The sequence below is a fragment of the Apium graveolens genome, chromosome 3 (genome assembly GCF_009905375.1).
Source record: "Apium graveolens cultivar Ventura chromosome 3, ASM990537v1, whole genome shotgun sequence".
NCBI lineage: Eukaryota > Viridiplantae > Streptophyta > Magnoliopsida > Apiales > Apiaceae > Apium > Apium graveolens.
Window position 1 is genome coordinate 246,915,413 of NC_133649.1, and position 16,172 is coordinate 246,931,584.

The following is a 16,172-nucleotide window of genomic DNA, read 5'->3' on the forward strand; positions in this document are numbered from 1 at the left end:
AAATAAGTGATATAATAGCTTGATCAAGATTGCATAAGTGGGATCCATCTGTGGGCCCATATAATATATTGTAACAATATATTTTATCTATTTCAACACCAATTTTTTATAATTAAGCAATACTTGCATTTGTAATGTAATACTATTTTTAAACATACAATACAGTAGGATAGACAAATGCAAGGATTAATTTTAAATATTTTGACATACATGTTATTTTTAAACGACATTCCTAGCAGCAACGTAACATCAAAAAGTAATACATAACAATCTCATCTCCAAACCAAGTGTAAATGATAAATCTACTATATTACTACAAGTACATTGACAACCATAACTTTGAGCGATGTACCAATATTAAACAATATCCAATATCTAAGAAGTTGGTCTCCTTGAGGGACACGAGTGTTATTGACGTCTTGGGGTGCGTTTTTTGAGGTACCTACAAGATGGGATAAATGATTAAAACAAATATGTAAATCTCGCATCATTTAGACAAATGAATGTACAATAAACAAGTTGGTAATATCACACAGGTGCTAAGGAGCATTTAGACAAGTTCAATTTTAGAGAGCATTTGTTATTTGGACCGCGATATCAAGTTAAAGACACTTTAAAGAATCAAAAGATTACGTACCATCAACAAGGTTTCCTCCTGGGGCCAATAAAATGCATGGTATCATAGCCTCCCTCACAATTGAACATAACATAAGATTGTTGAACATAACGTTTATATTCTTCTCAGCGATAACTATTCAGAAGAAAGAAAAAAACATATTACAAATTATGTATACCACCTTGATACCAATATAAGAACTCCTAAATTAATGGTCCCTAATATGACCAATAGCCCGAAAGAATAATGTTGAAGGAATAGTTTAAGTTGTCAGTTATCCATCCCACGTTTCCATCTCTAGTCCTATATATTGTAACTATAGTTACAAAAAATGAGCTCAAATAGGAAACCAAGAGATGTGGCACAGAGCAAAAGCCCAGTGCTAGCAATGAATGAGGCACCTGATCACCGCAGCCCTAATAATGGGCCAACGCGACAATCGTTTAAAATGCAAAATCTGTATTATTAGAATTAAAAAAATTATAAAATTAATGTGTATTCTACGTCAAAATTCAAATTTATAATATTACAAGCTATAGAAGACATTCATTTTTTCACGGAGTTCATTCGTTACTTGTATTTAGCCATTTAAACACATTTGATTAGGAAATGCAAGATGAACATCACAAGAAATTGGGTATAACCTATTCTAGATAAACAAAATCTTTAATTTAGATAATTAAAAAAACTACAGCCAGAAGTCTAAATAATTAAATATTAGGTGACCCAGTGTTGCAAGATAAGACTAGCTAGTAAAGAGTTCTGACTTTTAATCACATTCAAGGCTCTTAAAGTAATCTTTAAATGCAAAGTTCAAAGCCTATAAGAAAATAATAAAATTGTCAATATCTTTTAAAATAAAAAAGTAACCCGTGGATTAAGATGTAATGAATGAAAAAGAAAAAAAAGGAAATGATTTACTAACATAAACGACGACAAACCTGAGTGGGGAAGTAACGAATGACATTGGCATTGTTTCCTCTCCGTAGAGACCCAAAGCCTTCTTCCTTGATTGTTCTACTAAAACGTTCACCAATACCTTTGTATGGTTCCGAAAGATGGCCAGTATTGAGCATCTCATCTTGGTTCTGAATAAGCAATTTAACACGCTCAATTGAAGCAACAACAGTCTTGGACACAACAACTGAGACACCACCCATGAGAAAATCAATGGCAAATCTTGCAAGGCCTTTCTCAGCAGGAGCTTGGACAAAAATAAGTGAAGCATTTACTGCAACCATATCCCTGGATACACATGTCTGTGTATATTGGAATCTAGCATTGCTGTAATTTCCATATACAAACTGGCCACGCTGTACAGGGGCTCCATAGCGGCTCCGAACATCTTGAGATAGGATAGAGCTAATATGGAACTGTCCATCCAACTTATGAGCAACAGTTGGGAGATGCTTCTGATCGCCCATCACTTAAAGCAAATAAATTTCTGCATATAGAAAGCATATTAGTCATAATACAACAAATATATTCAAATTTACAGTTTATAGCTTAAGACTATAACACGAAATGCTAATAAGTGAATAATTGTATACTAAACACTAATTACATTACCTTCAAGAATTTCAAAATGCTTTTAATAACATACGTAAATAGTCAAATATAACAGGAAACAACATAGAGAATATGATCCATCAAACATAACTTGTTACTCGAACTTGGACTCAAACACAATTCTAAATATTTACATAAGTAAACATTCAAATATAACAACAAACAACATAGAAAATATGACCCATCAAATGTAACATGTACCTCGAAATGAGATTCAAAATACATTTCTAAATATTTACATAAGTAAACAGTTAAATATAACTGGAAACAACGTAGAAAATCAGATCCATCAATCATAACTTGTTCCTTGAATGAGACTCAACCACAATTCTAAATATCTAACAGCATCAAACTCCATACATTCAATACACTTGTATTTTCTATACCACAAAAATATACCAGCAGAAACACGATGACTAATTTTGCAAAAAATTTAGAGTACCTAATCACCAGTATCATACAAAACTTGATCCAATAATACACAACTTCATTGGCATTTAGCAGAAAAGCTCGAGCATACATATTTCAATCACTTCAGATATTAATAACAAATTTTACCGATCGAAAAATTAAAAAGTCTATAACAGATCTAATTCTGAAACTAAACACAGTACTTGAATGGTTTAGCATAACATATACACAACACAAATCTATACAACAAGTTAAATTTCATTTATTATACAAATCTAAATTTCGATATAATATGTCAAAATAAATCACAAAACATAATAATATATCTCTACAAAATTACAGTAAAAAACCACAAATCAAACAATAAAACAATAGCTAAAACATAAAACAATTCAGATCAATGATAGAAAACACATGATTAACAACAAACAAACACATATCTACACTATAAATATCATTTTAATTGTATATCTACAGACAGATAGAGATAAAATTCAACAAAAAAGTATAAAAACAAGTACCAGTAAATTGAGATGAAAATGAAATGAAAGTAGAGATATAAAAAGAGTGTAAGTATATATACATCAGTGTGAACAATAATTTCATTGGTCTTGGTAACAACAGTAGCAGCAACAACAATCTCATCAATCATAGCCATAACCTGAATTTAACAGCCCATGTCACTTCAATTTTAATTTTAATTTTAATTACCCAACTGAATACAAAACCCTTACTAATTACTAATCGAAGCTTGGTGGGAGGGAAGATGCTATGAAGTTCAAAGCCCTAAATATTACCTGCAAAATTAAACCAAAAATTAAAAATTAGAAAGTCTATCGGAGAGAAGAAGATGTTAAAAAGTTCAATTATCGGGGAAATGATGCCGGGAAATTTGTGTTCGTCAAGAGAGAGATGATAAGGAGGAGAGAGGATTAGGGTGAGTTAGAGAGATGAGGGTGAGTGAGAAAGAGGAGGGTAAGGAGGAGAGAGACTTGAGAAAAAGGGGTAAATGTTTGGGAATTTTTTTTGCAGGGGAATCATTTGTATTAAAGTAGGAGAAATGCCGCCCAACATTTCACATACTAAACCCTGTATATTTTTTTTTAACTTTTTTATTTTAATTAAAAAATTATTATTTATTATATAAATAACTGTAAAAAAGTCTTTTGTATTTTTATATACAGTATATTTTATAATTTATTTAATATTCTATATTGCATTCTTCATTCATTTATTAACCAAAATATAATTTTAATACTAATTACGATAATAATTTCATTTAAATACTTTTAAAAATTAGAAAAAGTACCTAATGTAACACCAGGTGCTTGTGTTACATGTTGTGCAACACCACCATTTCAATGCAACACTAGCTTTATAGCTATTGTAACACTAGTTGAGAGGTGTTACAATAGGACAAAAATTTCTTAGCTAATGTAATGCTGCTTGTAACACTTGCATTACAGTAGCCCACTTATGGCATCGTGATAGTTGGTAACCATTTTATCACAGTGCAAGGGTGTGATTTCTGTTTAGTGATCTCACAATATGTTTCACTCCACTCTACACTCAAGTATTCGTCACTCAGTCCCACAGTGTGTTACTTACTCAAAACTCCAAACATCCAAGTGTTCCTGCAAGAAAATCTTTTTCATAGAAAAGTTGCCTTCCAACTTCAAGGATGGAAACTCTCAGTCAAGAGATTCATAAATTTTCCTTCTGAGAGGGGAAATTAGGATTCCTTTAAGTGGAATAATTCTTGATATTCCTTAACTTTCATGAAAAAGTATACCTTAAAAACTCGTCAAATAAAATCTGAGTCCTCATTTATAAGTTACAATTTTGACTAAAGTCAAAATTATTTCCAGATTTGAAATCTAGGAAGATAATCAATGATATGCAATTTAGGATTAAAGATTTCTTCTGACGTTTGTGAAGACTTATCAGAGATAATGATCCCGGAGCATGAACCCAGATTCAAAATCAGAAATAATGAACAGAGGAATGATCTAAGAATCTTACCTTTACCATTGATCATGAACCTAAAAGTAAATTAGAGGTTCAGAATCTTAATCAAATCCAAAGATCAAAGTGTAAGGCCTTGAAGTCCAGAATCTCAGGATTAACATCCAACTAATATTAGTGATCTTAATTTGGTGTAACAACAATTGCGTAGTCAATACCTTCCTTGTGTGTGAATCTCACATGTCCATAGGAAATATGTAGATCAAGGGGTAGTGACTCTCATTCAGAAGCATTAGATGACAGGCGAATTTCAATAGATTACATTCTGTTGAGAGAATGCACCTAGTAACAGTTTATATCTCTTTTCAACTCTATATTCTTTTGAGAGAATATAGATGGGCTTACAGCTGTCTCGAGATTTAGATACTCCACTACTTTGTGAGAAACAAAATTGTAAGGTTGACCAATCCTTTCTTATATGGTGCTGCTTGACACTATCTCCCTCATTCTCAGCACAACTCCAATACCAAGTGGTAATTTGTTTGACACCAAATTGATATCTCAAGAAAAAATTAGGTGTATCAAAGCAAAATATGGTGAATTTATCAGAGAAAGGTAAAGAATGTTATTTCAAAAGTGTTTGGTTCTATGATCTTGGTCAGAACCTTTGGGATTTAATAGGCATATAGTCAGTTCCTAAAACAACTGGGGGTTGATGATCACAAACTTCCAAAGTGCAATATCAGAAACTTTAGTGATCAGTATCAGAGTGATTCAGGAGCTTGTAATTATAGGATCAAAGAATTTTACCTTTACTTAACACCACACGGATTCATAAAGGACGTTTCAGATAATTACGCCTTCTAATTCTTTTCACAATTCTATCCATTCAAATCTTATTAGTTTAAAATAGTTCATGTTACTCAAATACTGAAAGAGGGTAAGAACTATCCTAAAGTAACAAGATTGACATAAAGTAATCAGACTTTAACATTATAAAATCAAATATTCATGCCAATAGTGAATTTAATAAGACTGTACCACAGTTGATTAGTCACAAATAGATTGGATCAAATCTACTCTACTCCTGACATAAAAATATCACAACTATCTCTCATTATGATGCATATTTACTCTAGCACAAGTACTAATAATAAAAAAATAAAAGTAACCCATGAGTCCATTGTCAGAATGACTTAGGGTCTAATACGCAAATACCACACATAATCTTAAATCAGAGCATGCGTGACATGTGTGTGCTAAAACAAATATCAATATCATTAGTGTTTGCATCAGAGAAAAGCATAAAACATGAAAGAATTCAAACAACTTATATATTGCTTCAATAACTCTAACTTACTTAACAACTAGCATAAAGCATATAAAGCATGGTAATCAATTAGCATCAAAAGTTTACGAACATGGAAAAATATAATGATAATAGATATGTACACTTACATTCCCCTCACAACATCATTATAGGGATTGTAAAGTTTACCCGTACCAAACTGCATTTGTTGATTTCCACTTAATTGGACAAATTCAACATACCAAGTTCACTAACCAACTTTTTGAAGGTAGCTTCATCAAGTGGCTTTGTGAAAATAACTATAATTTAATTCGTTGTGGGAATATAATGAAGTTCCACAATATCATTCATTATATGCTCTCTTATAATATGATACCTTATATCAATATGTTTGGTCTTGGAGTGCTAAACATAATTGTTTGAAATTTCCATGGTACTTGTGTAGTCGCAGTAGATAGGAATATTGTTACAACCGGTATATTCTTAGTTGAATTATGTGAATATATGTTTATATATATATCAAGAGCGAGTCAATTATGTGCTTGTATGAGTCGTAAGGATCATATTTTATGAGTTGTAAATTAAATATTTATTTGGAAATTTTTCTGAGAAAATAAATGCCTTTATTTGAGTAATTTGTGATATATTATTGATATTAGTTTATAGAAATTCTTTATATAAAACTTTTTTCCTTTAAATTTTTTAAAGTGATCTCAAAAAGTTTCTAAAATCCTAAACTATTTTATGGTACGACTTTTATGATCTATAGATTTATATTTTTATTTAGAATTTTTTTTCTTTAAAATGATATTTGATTGATTAGATAAATAATTTTCCATTTACCATGATAACCTTGCATGCAAAAACCACTCAATTGAAGGTAGGGGTATTATCGTCAAATCCAACCCCACTAACTTAACTTTAGCTAGTCAATTCCTAAGTTGCCCTTGTAAGAAAACCTTGTTAGTTTTTGAAGAGGGATAAAAAGGTAAGTTCTTATTCCACTATCATCAAAACCACCACCATATCATCATCTTGTGTCATTTTCACCACTTACACACACCATCTCACCCTCCTCCCTCCTCTTTTCTCTCTCTCGGCCGAAGCCAAGCCCCCCTTGTTCATTTGCTTTCATCTTTTCTTCAAATATTCTTGCAAGAAATCATCCTCTAAGCTTAGATCACTTGTTTAGTAAATTAAGTATTAAGTGCACTACTTGGTTTAAGCTTGCATGTTGAGCTTTGAGTGAGCCTAATGTTGAAAACCTTGATTCTTATGAGTTTAGAGTTCAAAACAAATGCAAAGCATCAAGAGTGGAAATGATTAATGGTTGAGGGACTTCCTTGCCATTTTGTATGATCATTTCACTCCTTTCCATTCGGCAATGACTCTTTAAGAGCCGAATGGAGTAGAGTTTGTGTTCTTTATTTATGATTAAATGCTATGTGAAGAAGTCTTGATTGCATGTTGCTATAAAGCTAAACTTTTGTTGTATCATGATCTTTAAAACCCTTGCATGTCATGAAATACTTGGGATATTGTATGTTAAATGATTGCATGTTAAATTTAAACTCAAAATATTAGAGTACTAGGAGTGCATGTTGAAAACTAGACTATACACTTGATTTTGGCTTTAAATTCGATTATATGCCTTAGATATAACTTGATTTGCTAAAAACTGAGTATACTTTTCTTGATAAGTGCTTTATTATGACAAAGTATAGTTTTTACAGTGGGTTAATGGGTATATTCAATTAGTATTGTGTTTGCATGATGTCATAGATATTCTCTTTGTGCATGAGTACTCGAAAATGTGATTTAAGTGTTAGTCTTGCTACTTTGTTTGTATAATTTGGTCATGGTGAATTAGGGTATGAATGATATCCACCTCATTTTAGTGGATTATATGAGAGTATTAGGTTAGTAATTATGCTTGGTTAAATATTGGGTTCATGGTTTATAAGTGGGAGATAAGGTGGAAGGGTTAGTATAAGGTTTGTCTTTTTCCAGAATTTTGCACTACTTTGTAGGAGAGTTTTGAGTTGGCATTTATTGGGAATTTGGAGGCCCAAGCCACCAGAAGTTAGGAATTGACCTATAGTTGATCCTAGAAGCTTTAAATGTAATAAATCAAATCATTTAGTTAGGTGCACAAGTCGAATCGTGACTTCTGGTCCGAACAGAGACAGTTTGAGTGATGAGCACCTTTAAGCTTAGAAAGTGGTGTCATTGGTAGGCCCTCATTAGGACTTTCTTAGAATTGATACTAGGGAGTTTGTGGGAGGTTTTTCAAGCCATAGTTCGAAGGTTCAGAGTTAAAACCAAGAGTATAAAGTGAGTTCAAATCAGGACAGTTTGAGTGTCACTAGGACAGGGGAGAGCCATCTTTGGGAATAGGCCCAAGGAGGCCTAAGTTGAGCCTTGGTGTCATTCCAAGTGCCAAAGTAATATTTAGGACCTGAGATTTCATTGTAGTAATTTGAGTGTCAAATCTTGAGTGAGAAGGGGTTCATTGTCACTTAGTACCATTCAGTGTCACCTAATAGTTGCACTTAGGAACACATTGTCCTTGCACTTAGATTTTGCATTCTTAGAGGTGAGGCCTAAGTTGACCATTGAGTCTAATTGTTATTAAGAGATCAGAAGAAGGGTAGGCCATAGGTATGGCTAAGTGAAATGGAGTTTAGCTAGTAAAGACACTTCAAAACTTGGAGAGCTAGTTGGGTTGCACTAGACTAGGTAGCACTTCGGGTCAATCGTGTTTTTTTGAGTGAGATCACTCAATACTCAATAGAGCACCATTATATCAATGTTGTATATTATGTTATTAAATGTGTTATGTGATCCTAAATGATTATTTGAGCATAATAAGTGATTAGTAAAGAGTCGAATGTGTAGTTAGACCTAAGTGCCAATATATTTTGAAATCTTTAACTATGATGGAGTTTTTGTGAGAGTATATCTTGATGAGGTCTAATATTTTATGTAGGATTAGGAAAAGATAGTAAACTTTCTGTCAAAAGTTGAGTAGTGCTCCCGGTTGCTTCCATGATCAAGACGAGAGTTAGGCCAGCCTTTTTAAGGCATGTATTCCCAAACTTTCTTGATATATTGCAAGTGTTCCTGGACTTCCTTGATATATTGCAAGTGTTTCCCCCTTGTCAATTCTATTTTTGTACAAGTATTTTTCCCTCATCATTCTAGTGATGTTTTCATTAAGATATATATATTGCAAGTGTATCGACCCACTCTTTTGAATCATGATAGCATGCTCGTATAATGATAGTTAATATTGTTATCACCATGATATATTGTTGGAAATATTCTGATTTTAGACTGAGATATTGCAAATGTTGTGTATACACTTATAAAAATCATAGCCTTATAAACTACAAAACCTCATATGCTATGATAATGTAATATCTCTTGATTAACCGCTATTCTTTTTACTCTTACACCTCCAAGTTACCAACTCTTTACATAAATCCTTACAATCATACCCAATTTATGTCACTACATATATCCTATATATAAACCTCAAATTTGAGACCTCTATCTTGTGGAACAATATTATGGCTCTTTTTCAATACTTTCTTTCTTGGTTATCAAACCATTGCTGACTATCCTTGAAAACCCCGCTAGTGAGAAATCACATCATTCTGATAAGAGTTTCTTAACTCGAACTCCTTGATTGATGATTTAAACCCCTTTTGTTTTGATATTTGTAAAGTCATACTTGGCATCAGTTTTATAAAAGTTAACTGCTCTTTAAATAAAATATTATTTTCTTGAGATTGGTGAATTGGACTAAGCCGCAAGTCCCTTTCACACTTATTATGTTAGGCTTAAAAGATGCCTATGGATCCCACTAAATTGTTAAGAACCCTGCGAGGTTAGGGATTGCCTCACGGCTGATCACCGGCTGTAATTCGTAGCATCATAAAATAATTTTGAGCAATGTTTTGGTTATAAATGTTTTGACTAGAATAATGATGCCATACCCCTCAATTTCTAGATATAAATTTCCGTGATGTTAAATTTGTTTTATGATATACCTTGTAGAGCGCTTGGCTCACTTCTTGCTTTTCATTTATATCATTTCAGCTAGCAAGTACGGTTTGATTCAAGCAGACTGCTCGCAAGTTTACCGGTGGAGATGCTGAGGCTTATGTGAGAGATCAGGTAGTATAGTTGGCATTTCTGTGAGGACCGGTAGCTTTAAATATGAGTTGTAATAGTTGTAGGGTTGGATTGTTCAAACCCCAAACCTTTTCGATCATGGATTCTGTTGTTATAGCCGTTTGTAATAACTTTGTATTTATTCAGTTATATTTTGTTAGAGTTATTTTGGAGCTGTGACAGGTTTTGGTATCAGAGCTAAGGTTTAGAGTCCCTGAACAATCCATATAGGTTATAGGATATATATAGGAAATACGAGAGTTTAAGTAGATATTATTCGAGTAATTCTCTAATACTTTCCTTCGTATATTTTGTTTCTCAGCAAATGATGCATTCTTTTTCGTCCTCGGCGCAATCTGACACTATAGCATTCTCCGTGTACTCTGACTTGAGGCTCTAGTTTGATAGGCTCCAAGGGAAGTACGACCGACTTATGGAGCGATTGGATGTAGCTTTGCAGGATGATACTCGGCTTACGGAGGAACCTAAAGCATAGTTGACTGCGAGACTCGAGTCCTTGATGCAGTTCGTTAACACTAAGCTTGGGGAGATACCGGCACACCGTGACCGCAGTAGCCAGTACACCATCCAGATGGTAGCAGATCTACTTCAGGGCATTTTGAAGGTGCTTGAGGGAGAGCAGTGGGAAGAGATCCCGGTAGCTCGAGATGTTAACGAGGAGACCTAGGTAGATGACCGTTAGCCCGAATTAGGATCCAGACCTCCTATTCCCTTTCCAGTTGGCTACCCTCTATGTTGATTGTATTTCTCCAACTATGTAGTTTATGTATTTCCTTTTAGAACTATGATGTCATTGACTTTTAAAAATTTGAATCTTATTTGGTGGTGTTGTAAGATAACTTTGTTTTAATGCTTAATGCACTATCGTTTCATTTCATTATCGTTCAATTTAGCTTTGCTTGCATTTTTAGAATTGTATATCAACTCATTAGCTAATAATTGAAATCCGAATGCATGTGATTTCCTTAATTTTGTGGCACCTTGGCTTTCATTGCTATACCCCTAACTACCTTGTTAAACCTGTTATATCATAATCAAGCTTGCGATTATCGCAAATATTTCAAGCTTACTTATGCATTTCCGTTATCCCAATTTTTCCTATATTTTTGCTTTCATGCTAATAATCATGTATAACTTTGCTAAAATCTAGACATCATGTGATCAAATTAACCCTGTGATAACCTAGCTTTGAATTATATGTCATAATCACAACTGATTGTTACCAATTTTCTTTTCAGAAGTATGCCTCCTAAAAGGATAAAGCAAACCAGTACCACTTCTGCAACCGACCCCAATATCCTTCGAATATTGGAAACTCTGCAACAACAGACCAATGCAATTGCTCAACAATAACAAACTCTTCAGCAATAATTCCAACAACAACAATTTCATAACCAAGAGAATCATGATCAACACCAACATCAACCAGATCCACCAGAGCCCCCTCAACAAATTGTGACTTTCAAAACTTTTCAGAATGTGAACCCTCCAGCTTTTCTTGATACCATTGATCTCATAGTAGCCGACACTTGAATAAGAGAAATGGAGAGATATTTCAAATTGGTTCGACTAGGGGATGAACAGAAAACCATTTATGCCGCGTATTTCTTAAAAGGGGAAGCTATTTATTGGTGGGATTCAGTCAATGCTTTGGAAGAAGTTCAACCAGTTACTTGTACTAGGTTCAAAGAGTTGTTCTTGGAAAAATATTACCCCGATTTATGCAGAAACGAATGGAGATGAAATTCCTGGAATTGAAACAAGGAAGTATGACCGTTTTGGAATATGAGAAGAAGTTTACAGAATTGTCAAGATTTGTGACTAATTATGTGAATACTGATGAAGAGAAGGCTTAGAGGTTTCAACAAGGGCTCGAATATTGGATTCGAGATAGAGTGTCGATGTTTGAGATTGGTACCTACGCTGGGGTAGTTCAAAAGGCAGCATTGATTGAAAGTAATGGAGCACAATCCAGAAATGAAAGAGATATTAAGAAGAGGAAAGTGTTTTATCAGAAGGAGAGGTTAGAATCAGGGTACCAGCAAGATAGAAACGTGAAGAGAATTGGATTCCAGAAATGATGGAATGTACCGAAGAAAGGGGAAGTGAACAAGAAACAAGACAATAAAGGAAACCATCAGCATAATCAGGTTCAAGCGAATGATGACAAACAACCAAGGGTCGAATGTAGGCATTATGGGAAGAAGCATTCGGGAATTTGCAACAAGCTCAACATGACATGTTATCAACGTAATCAAAATGGACATTTGGCCAATGAATGTAAAGTGCATAAACCTGGAGTAACATGCTACAAGTGCGGAAAAGTTGGACATATCTCCAAGGAGTGCAGGTCAACCATATTAATCAAAAGCATGATGAATATAGCAAGAACTAGTACCGTAGCACCACTAGAAATGTTGGTGTTACCTCCACCACCTGCAGTGACTCCACAAGCATCGGCAAGGACTTTTAACCTGAAGATGAAAGATGCTGTTCAGAATTTCGAGGTGATAGCAGGTAAGATTTTGATAAACAATGTTGAAGCTAAAGTATTGATTGATTCAGGAGCTAAAAAGTCTTTTATATCAGAAACTTTTGCTAATAGATTAAACTGTGATAAAAAGGATATGAGTGAAGCGATGAACATAGTAATTGACAATCAAGAAAAGATACATGTGAGTCAATTTTTCCCTCAACGTGAGATTGACATCTCCAGGCATAAGTTTTCAGTCGACTTTATACTTTTCAAGTTAGGGGAGTTTGGTATAATATTAGGAATGGATTGGTTAGGAAAGAATAATGCTCAGATAGATTGTAGATCTAAGAAGGTCCATCTTCGAGCAAAGAATGGGAGTAAGGTGATATTTAAAGGCCAGAAGTAAGAGCAGCTATTTCTCACTGCTATTCAAGCCAGCAAGCTACTTAGGAAATGATGTGAAACATATTTAGCCTATGTAGTAGATTCAGAGAAGGAAGTTCCTAACATGCATTCCTCGATGTGTTTCCAGAAGAATTACCAGGACTACCACCAGATCGATAGATTGAGTTTGAGATTAATCTTACCCCAGGCACTGAACCCGTTTTGAAGGCACCTTATAGAATGGCACCAGCAGAGATGAAGGAGTTAGCGAGTCAGATACAAGAACTTTTGGATAAAGGAGTCGTAAGGCCAAGTACGTCACCATGGAGAGTGCCAGTTCTTTTCGTAAAGAAGAAAGATGGAAGCATGAGACTCTGTATCGATTACCGAAAGTTGAACAAAATGACCATTAAGAATCGGTATCCGTTGCCGAGAATAGAGGATTTATTCAAAGTGTTTCTCGAAAATTAATTTGAGGTCGGGATACCACCAATTAAAGATTAAACCAGAAGACATCCCAAAGACGGCATTTATGACGAGATATGGACATTATGAGTTTTTAGTAATGCATTTTGGATTAACAAATGCCGCTGCAGCTTTTATGGACTTAATGAATCGAGTTTTCAAGAAATACTTGGACCAGTTTGTTGTGGTGTTCATTGATGATATTTTAATATATTTGAAGATGGAAGAAGAGCACGAGCGACACTTGTGGATAGTTTTGGAGATTCTTAGACACGAGAAGTTGTATGCAAAGTTCTCAAAGTGTGAGTTTTGGTTAAAGGAAGTTCAATTTTTAGGACATATAATTGGAAGCGAAGGAATTAGGGTTGACCCCACAAAGATCGAAGCAATTATGAGTTGGGGGAGACCAAAGACTCCTACGGAAATAAGAAGCTTTCTAGGATTGGCTGGATACTACAGAAGGTTCGTAAAGGATTTCTCAAAGATCGCTATGCCGCTGACCAAGTTGATAAGGAAGAATCATAAGTTTGAATGGAATGCGGAATGTGAAAAAAGCTTTCAAGAGTTAAAGCAGAAATTGGTGACCACGTCGGTATTAGTACTACCCGACCACAAAGGAGATTTTGTGATATATAGAGATGCTTTGCATAAAGGACTAGGCTGTGTGCTAATGCAACATCATAAGGTGATTACATATGCATCACGACAGCTTAAACCTCATGAATTGAAATACCCAACCCATGATCTGGAATTGGCAGCTATAGTGTTCACACTCAAGATATGGAGACATTACCGGGGAGAAGTGTGAAATCTACACAGATCATAAAAGCCTGAAGTATATATTCACCCAGAAGGAACTCAACATGAGATAACGGAGATGGTTGGAGCTAATCAAGGATTACGATTGTTCGATACATTACCATCCAGGAAAGGCAAATGTAGTCACCGATGCTTTGAGTAGAAAGGAAAGGTTAAATGCGATAGCCATGCCTAGGGTAATTATCTGAGGATATTGAAAGATTTGAGTTGGAACTCTGTATTTACGGGACGTCGGAAGAGTTTTGTCACAGCATGACTTTTCAGCCAGAACTATTGCAGAAGATAAAGAAATGCCAAGAAGAAGTGATGAGTCGAGAAAATAATCAACTGAGGGGGGAAAAGATATGTAGGAAAAAGGATGAACAAGGAATATTAAGATTTACATCAAGGATTTGGATTCCTCAAGCGATTGAATTGAAGAATGAGATACTATAGGAAGCACATAACTCAAAATTTTCGGATTCACCCAGGGAGCACAAAGAGGTATCAATATTTGAAAAAGAAATTTTGGTGGCCAAACATGAAAAGAGAAATTGCAGAATGGGTCTCCAAGTGTTACACTTGTCAAAGAGTAAAAGCGGAACATCAAAGACCGAGCGGGTTGATTCAGCCATTGAAGATTCCTGAGTAAAAATGGGAAAATATCGCCATGGAATTCATAGTAGGTTTGCCTCGAACAAAATCTGGACAAGACACCATATGGATTATAGTTGATCTCCTTACGAAATAGGCACATTTCTTACCCATAAACAAGAAGACTTCATTGGATAGGTTGGTTCATATGTACGTGCGCGAAATTGTGTTCCGACACGGCGTACTAGTATCGATAGTTTCATATCAAGATCCGTGATTCAATTCGAGATTTTGGAGGCAGTTTCAGGAAAGTGTGGGCACAAAGTTAAATATGAGCACCGCATATCACCCTCAGACCGACGGTCAGAGTGAGCGAACTATATAAACAATTGAAGACATGTTGCGCAGCTGTGCAATCAATTTTGTTGAAACTTGGGATGATCACTTACCACTCGTAGAGTTCTCGTACAACAACAGTTACCACTCCAGCATCGGAATTCCTCCATATGAAGCCTTATACGGAAGAACGTGCAGATCTCGGACAAATTGGGATGAGGTAGGAGAAGGAAAAGTTCTCGGCCCTGAATTAGTTTAGCAAATGAAGGAAACAATCGCCTTAATTCAGAAGAGACTAATTGATGCTCAAGACAGACAAAGGAAGTACGTTGATCCTGCCCGAAAGGATGTGAGTTTCCAAGTGGGTGAAGCTGTATTGCTGAAAGTGTCACCATGGAAGGGTATGACTCGATTTAGGAAAAAGGGAAAATTGGCACCGCGTTATATTGGTCCTTTTGAAATTCTAAATCAAATAGAAAAAGTAGCCTATGAGTTGGCTCTAGCGCCTCAATATCAGCCTGTTCATAATGTATTCCACGTGTCTTTGCTCAAAAAGTATAATCCGAATATCAATCATGTGATAAAGTATGAGCCATTAGAAATTCAGAAAGATTTATCTTACGTGGAGCAACCTGTCAAGATACTCAACTGGCAAGAGAGGAGTCTTAGAAATAAGTCAGTAAAAATGTAAATGTGCTTTGGAGGAATCCCAAGATCGAAGAATCGACATGGGAGCTAGAGTCTGATATGCATAATCGGTATCCTCACTTATTTATCTATATTCTGAGGACAGAATCCTTTAAGGGGAGAGGATATTACAATCGGTATATTCTTAGTTGAATTATGTGAATATATGTTTATATATATATCAAGAGCGAGTCAATTATATGCTTGTATGAGTCGTAAGGGTCATGTATGAGTCGTAAGGGTCATATTTTATGAATTGTAAATTAATTATTTATTTGGAAATTTTTTGAGAAAAGAAATGTCTTTATTTGAGTAATTTGTGATATATTATTATTGATATTAGTTTATGGAAATTCTTTATA

The 16,172-nt window shown here is 34.7% G+C and overlaps 2 protein-coding genes across 2 annotated transcripts; one reads left to right on the forward strand and one right to left on the reverse strand.

Annotated features, from left to right (window-relative positions):
- Nucleotides 1-238: 238 nt before the first annotated feature.
- On the reverse strand, nucleotides 239-3,610 carry LOC141711027 (ADP,ATP carrier protein, mitochondrial-like). Its single transcript, XM_074513488.1, has 4 exons — nucleotides 3,180-3,610; nucleotides 1,558-2,060; nucleotides 638-751; nucleotides 239-442 (listed from the first exon to the last, which is right to left on the reverse strand). The coding sequence occupies exons 2-3, from the start codon at nucleotides 2,038-2,040 to the stop codon at nucleotides 731-733; spliced, it is 504 nt and encodes a 167-aa protein (XP_074369589.1). The 5' UTR covers nucleotides 2,041-2,060; nucleotides 3,180-3,610; the 3' UTR covers nucleotides 239-442; nucleotides 638-730.
- Nucleotides 3,611-15,385: 11,775 nt separating this feature from the next.
- On the forward strand, nucleotides 15,386-15,814 carry LOC141714935 (uncharacterized). Its single transcript, XM_074518428.1, has one exon. It carries the CDS (start codon nucleotides 15,386-15,388, stop codon nucleotides 15,812-15,814), a length of 429 nt encoding a protein of 142 aa, XP_074374529.1.
- The last annotated feature ends 358 nt before the right edge of the window (nucleotides 15,815-16,172 follow it).

Bases quoted from the DNA above. Each gene is read 5' to 3' on its own strand.
- LOC141711027 (XM_074513488.1), bottom strand. From the start codon at position 2,040: ATGGGCGATCAGAAGCATCTCCCAACTGTTGCTCATAAGTTGGATGGA. The intron at 752-1,557 runs GTTTGTCGTCGT...TCTTCTGAATAG, and splicing joins TTCGTTACTTCCCCACTCAG to TTATCGCTGAGAAGAATATA.
- LOC141714935 (XM_074518428.1), top strand. From the start codon at position 15,386: ATGAAGGAAACAATCGCCTTAATTCAGAAGAGACTAATTGATGCTCAA.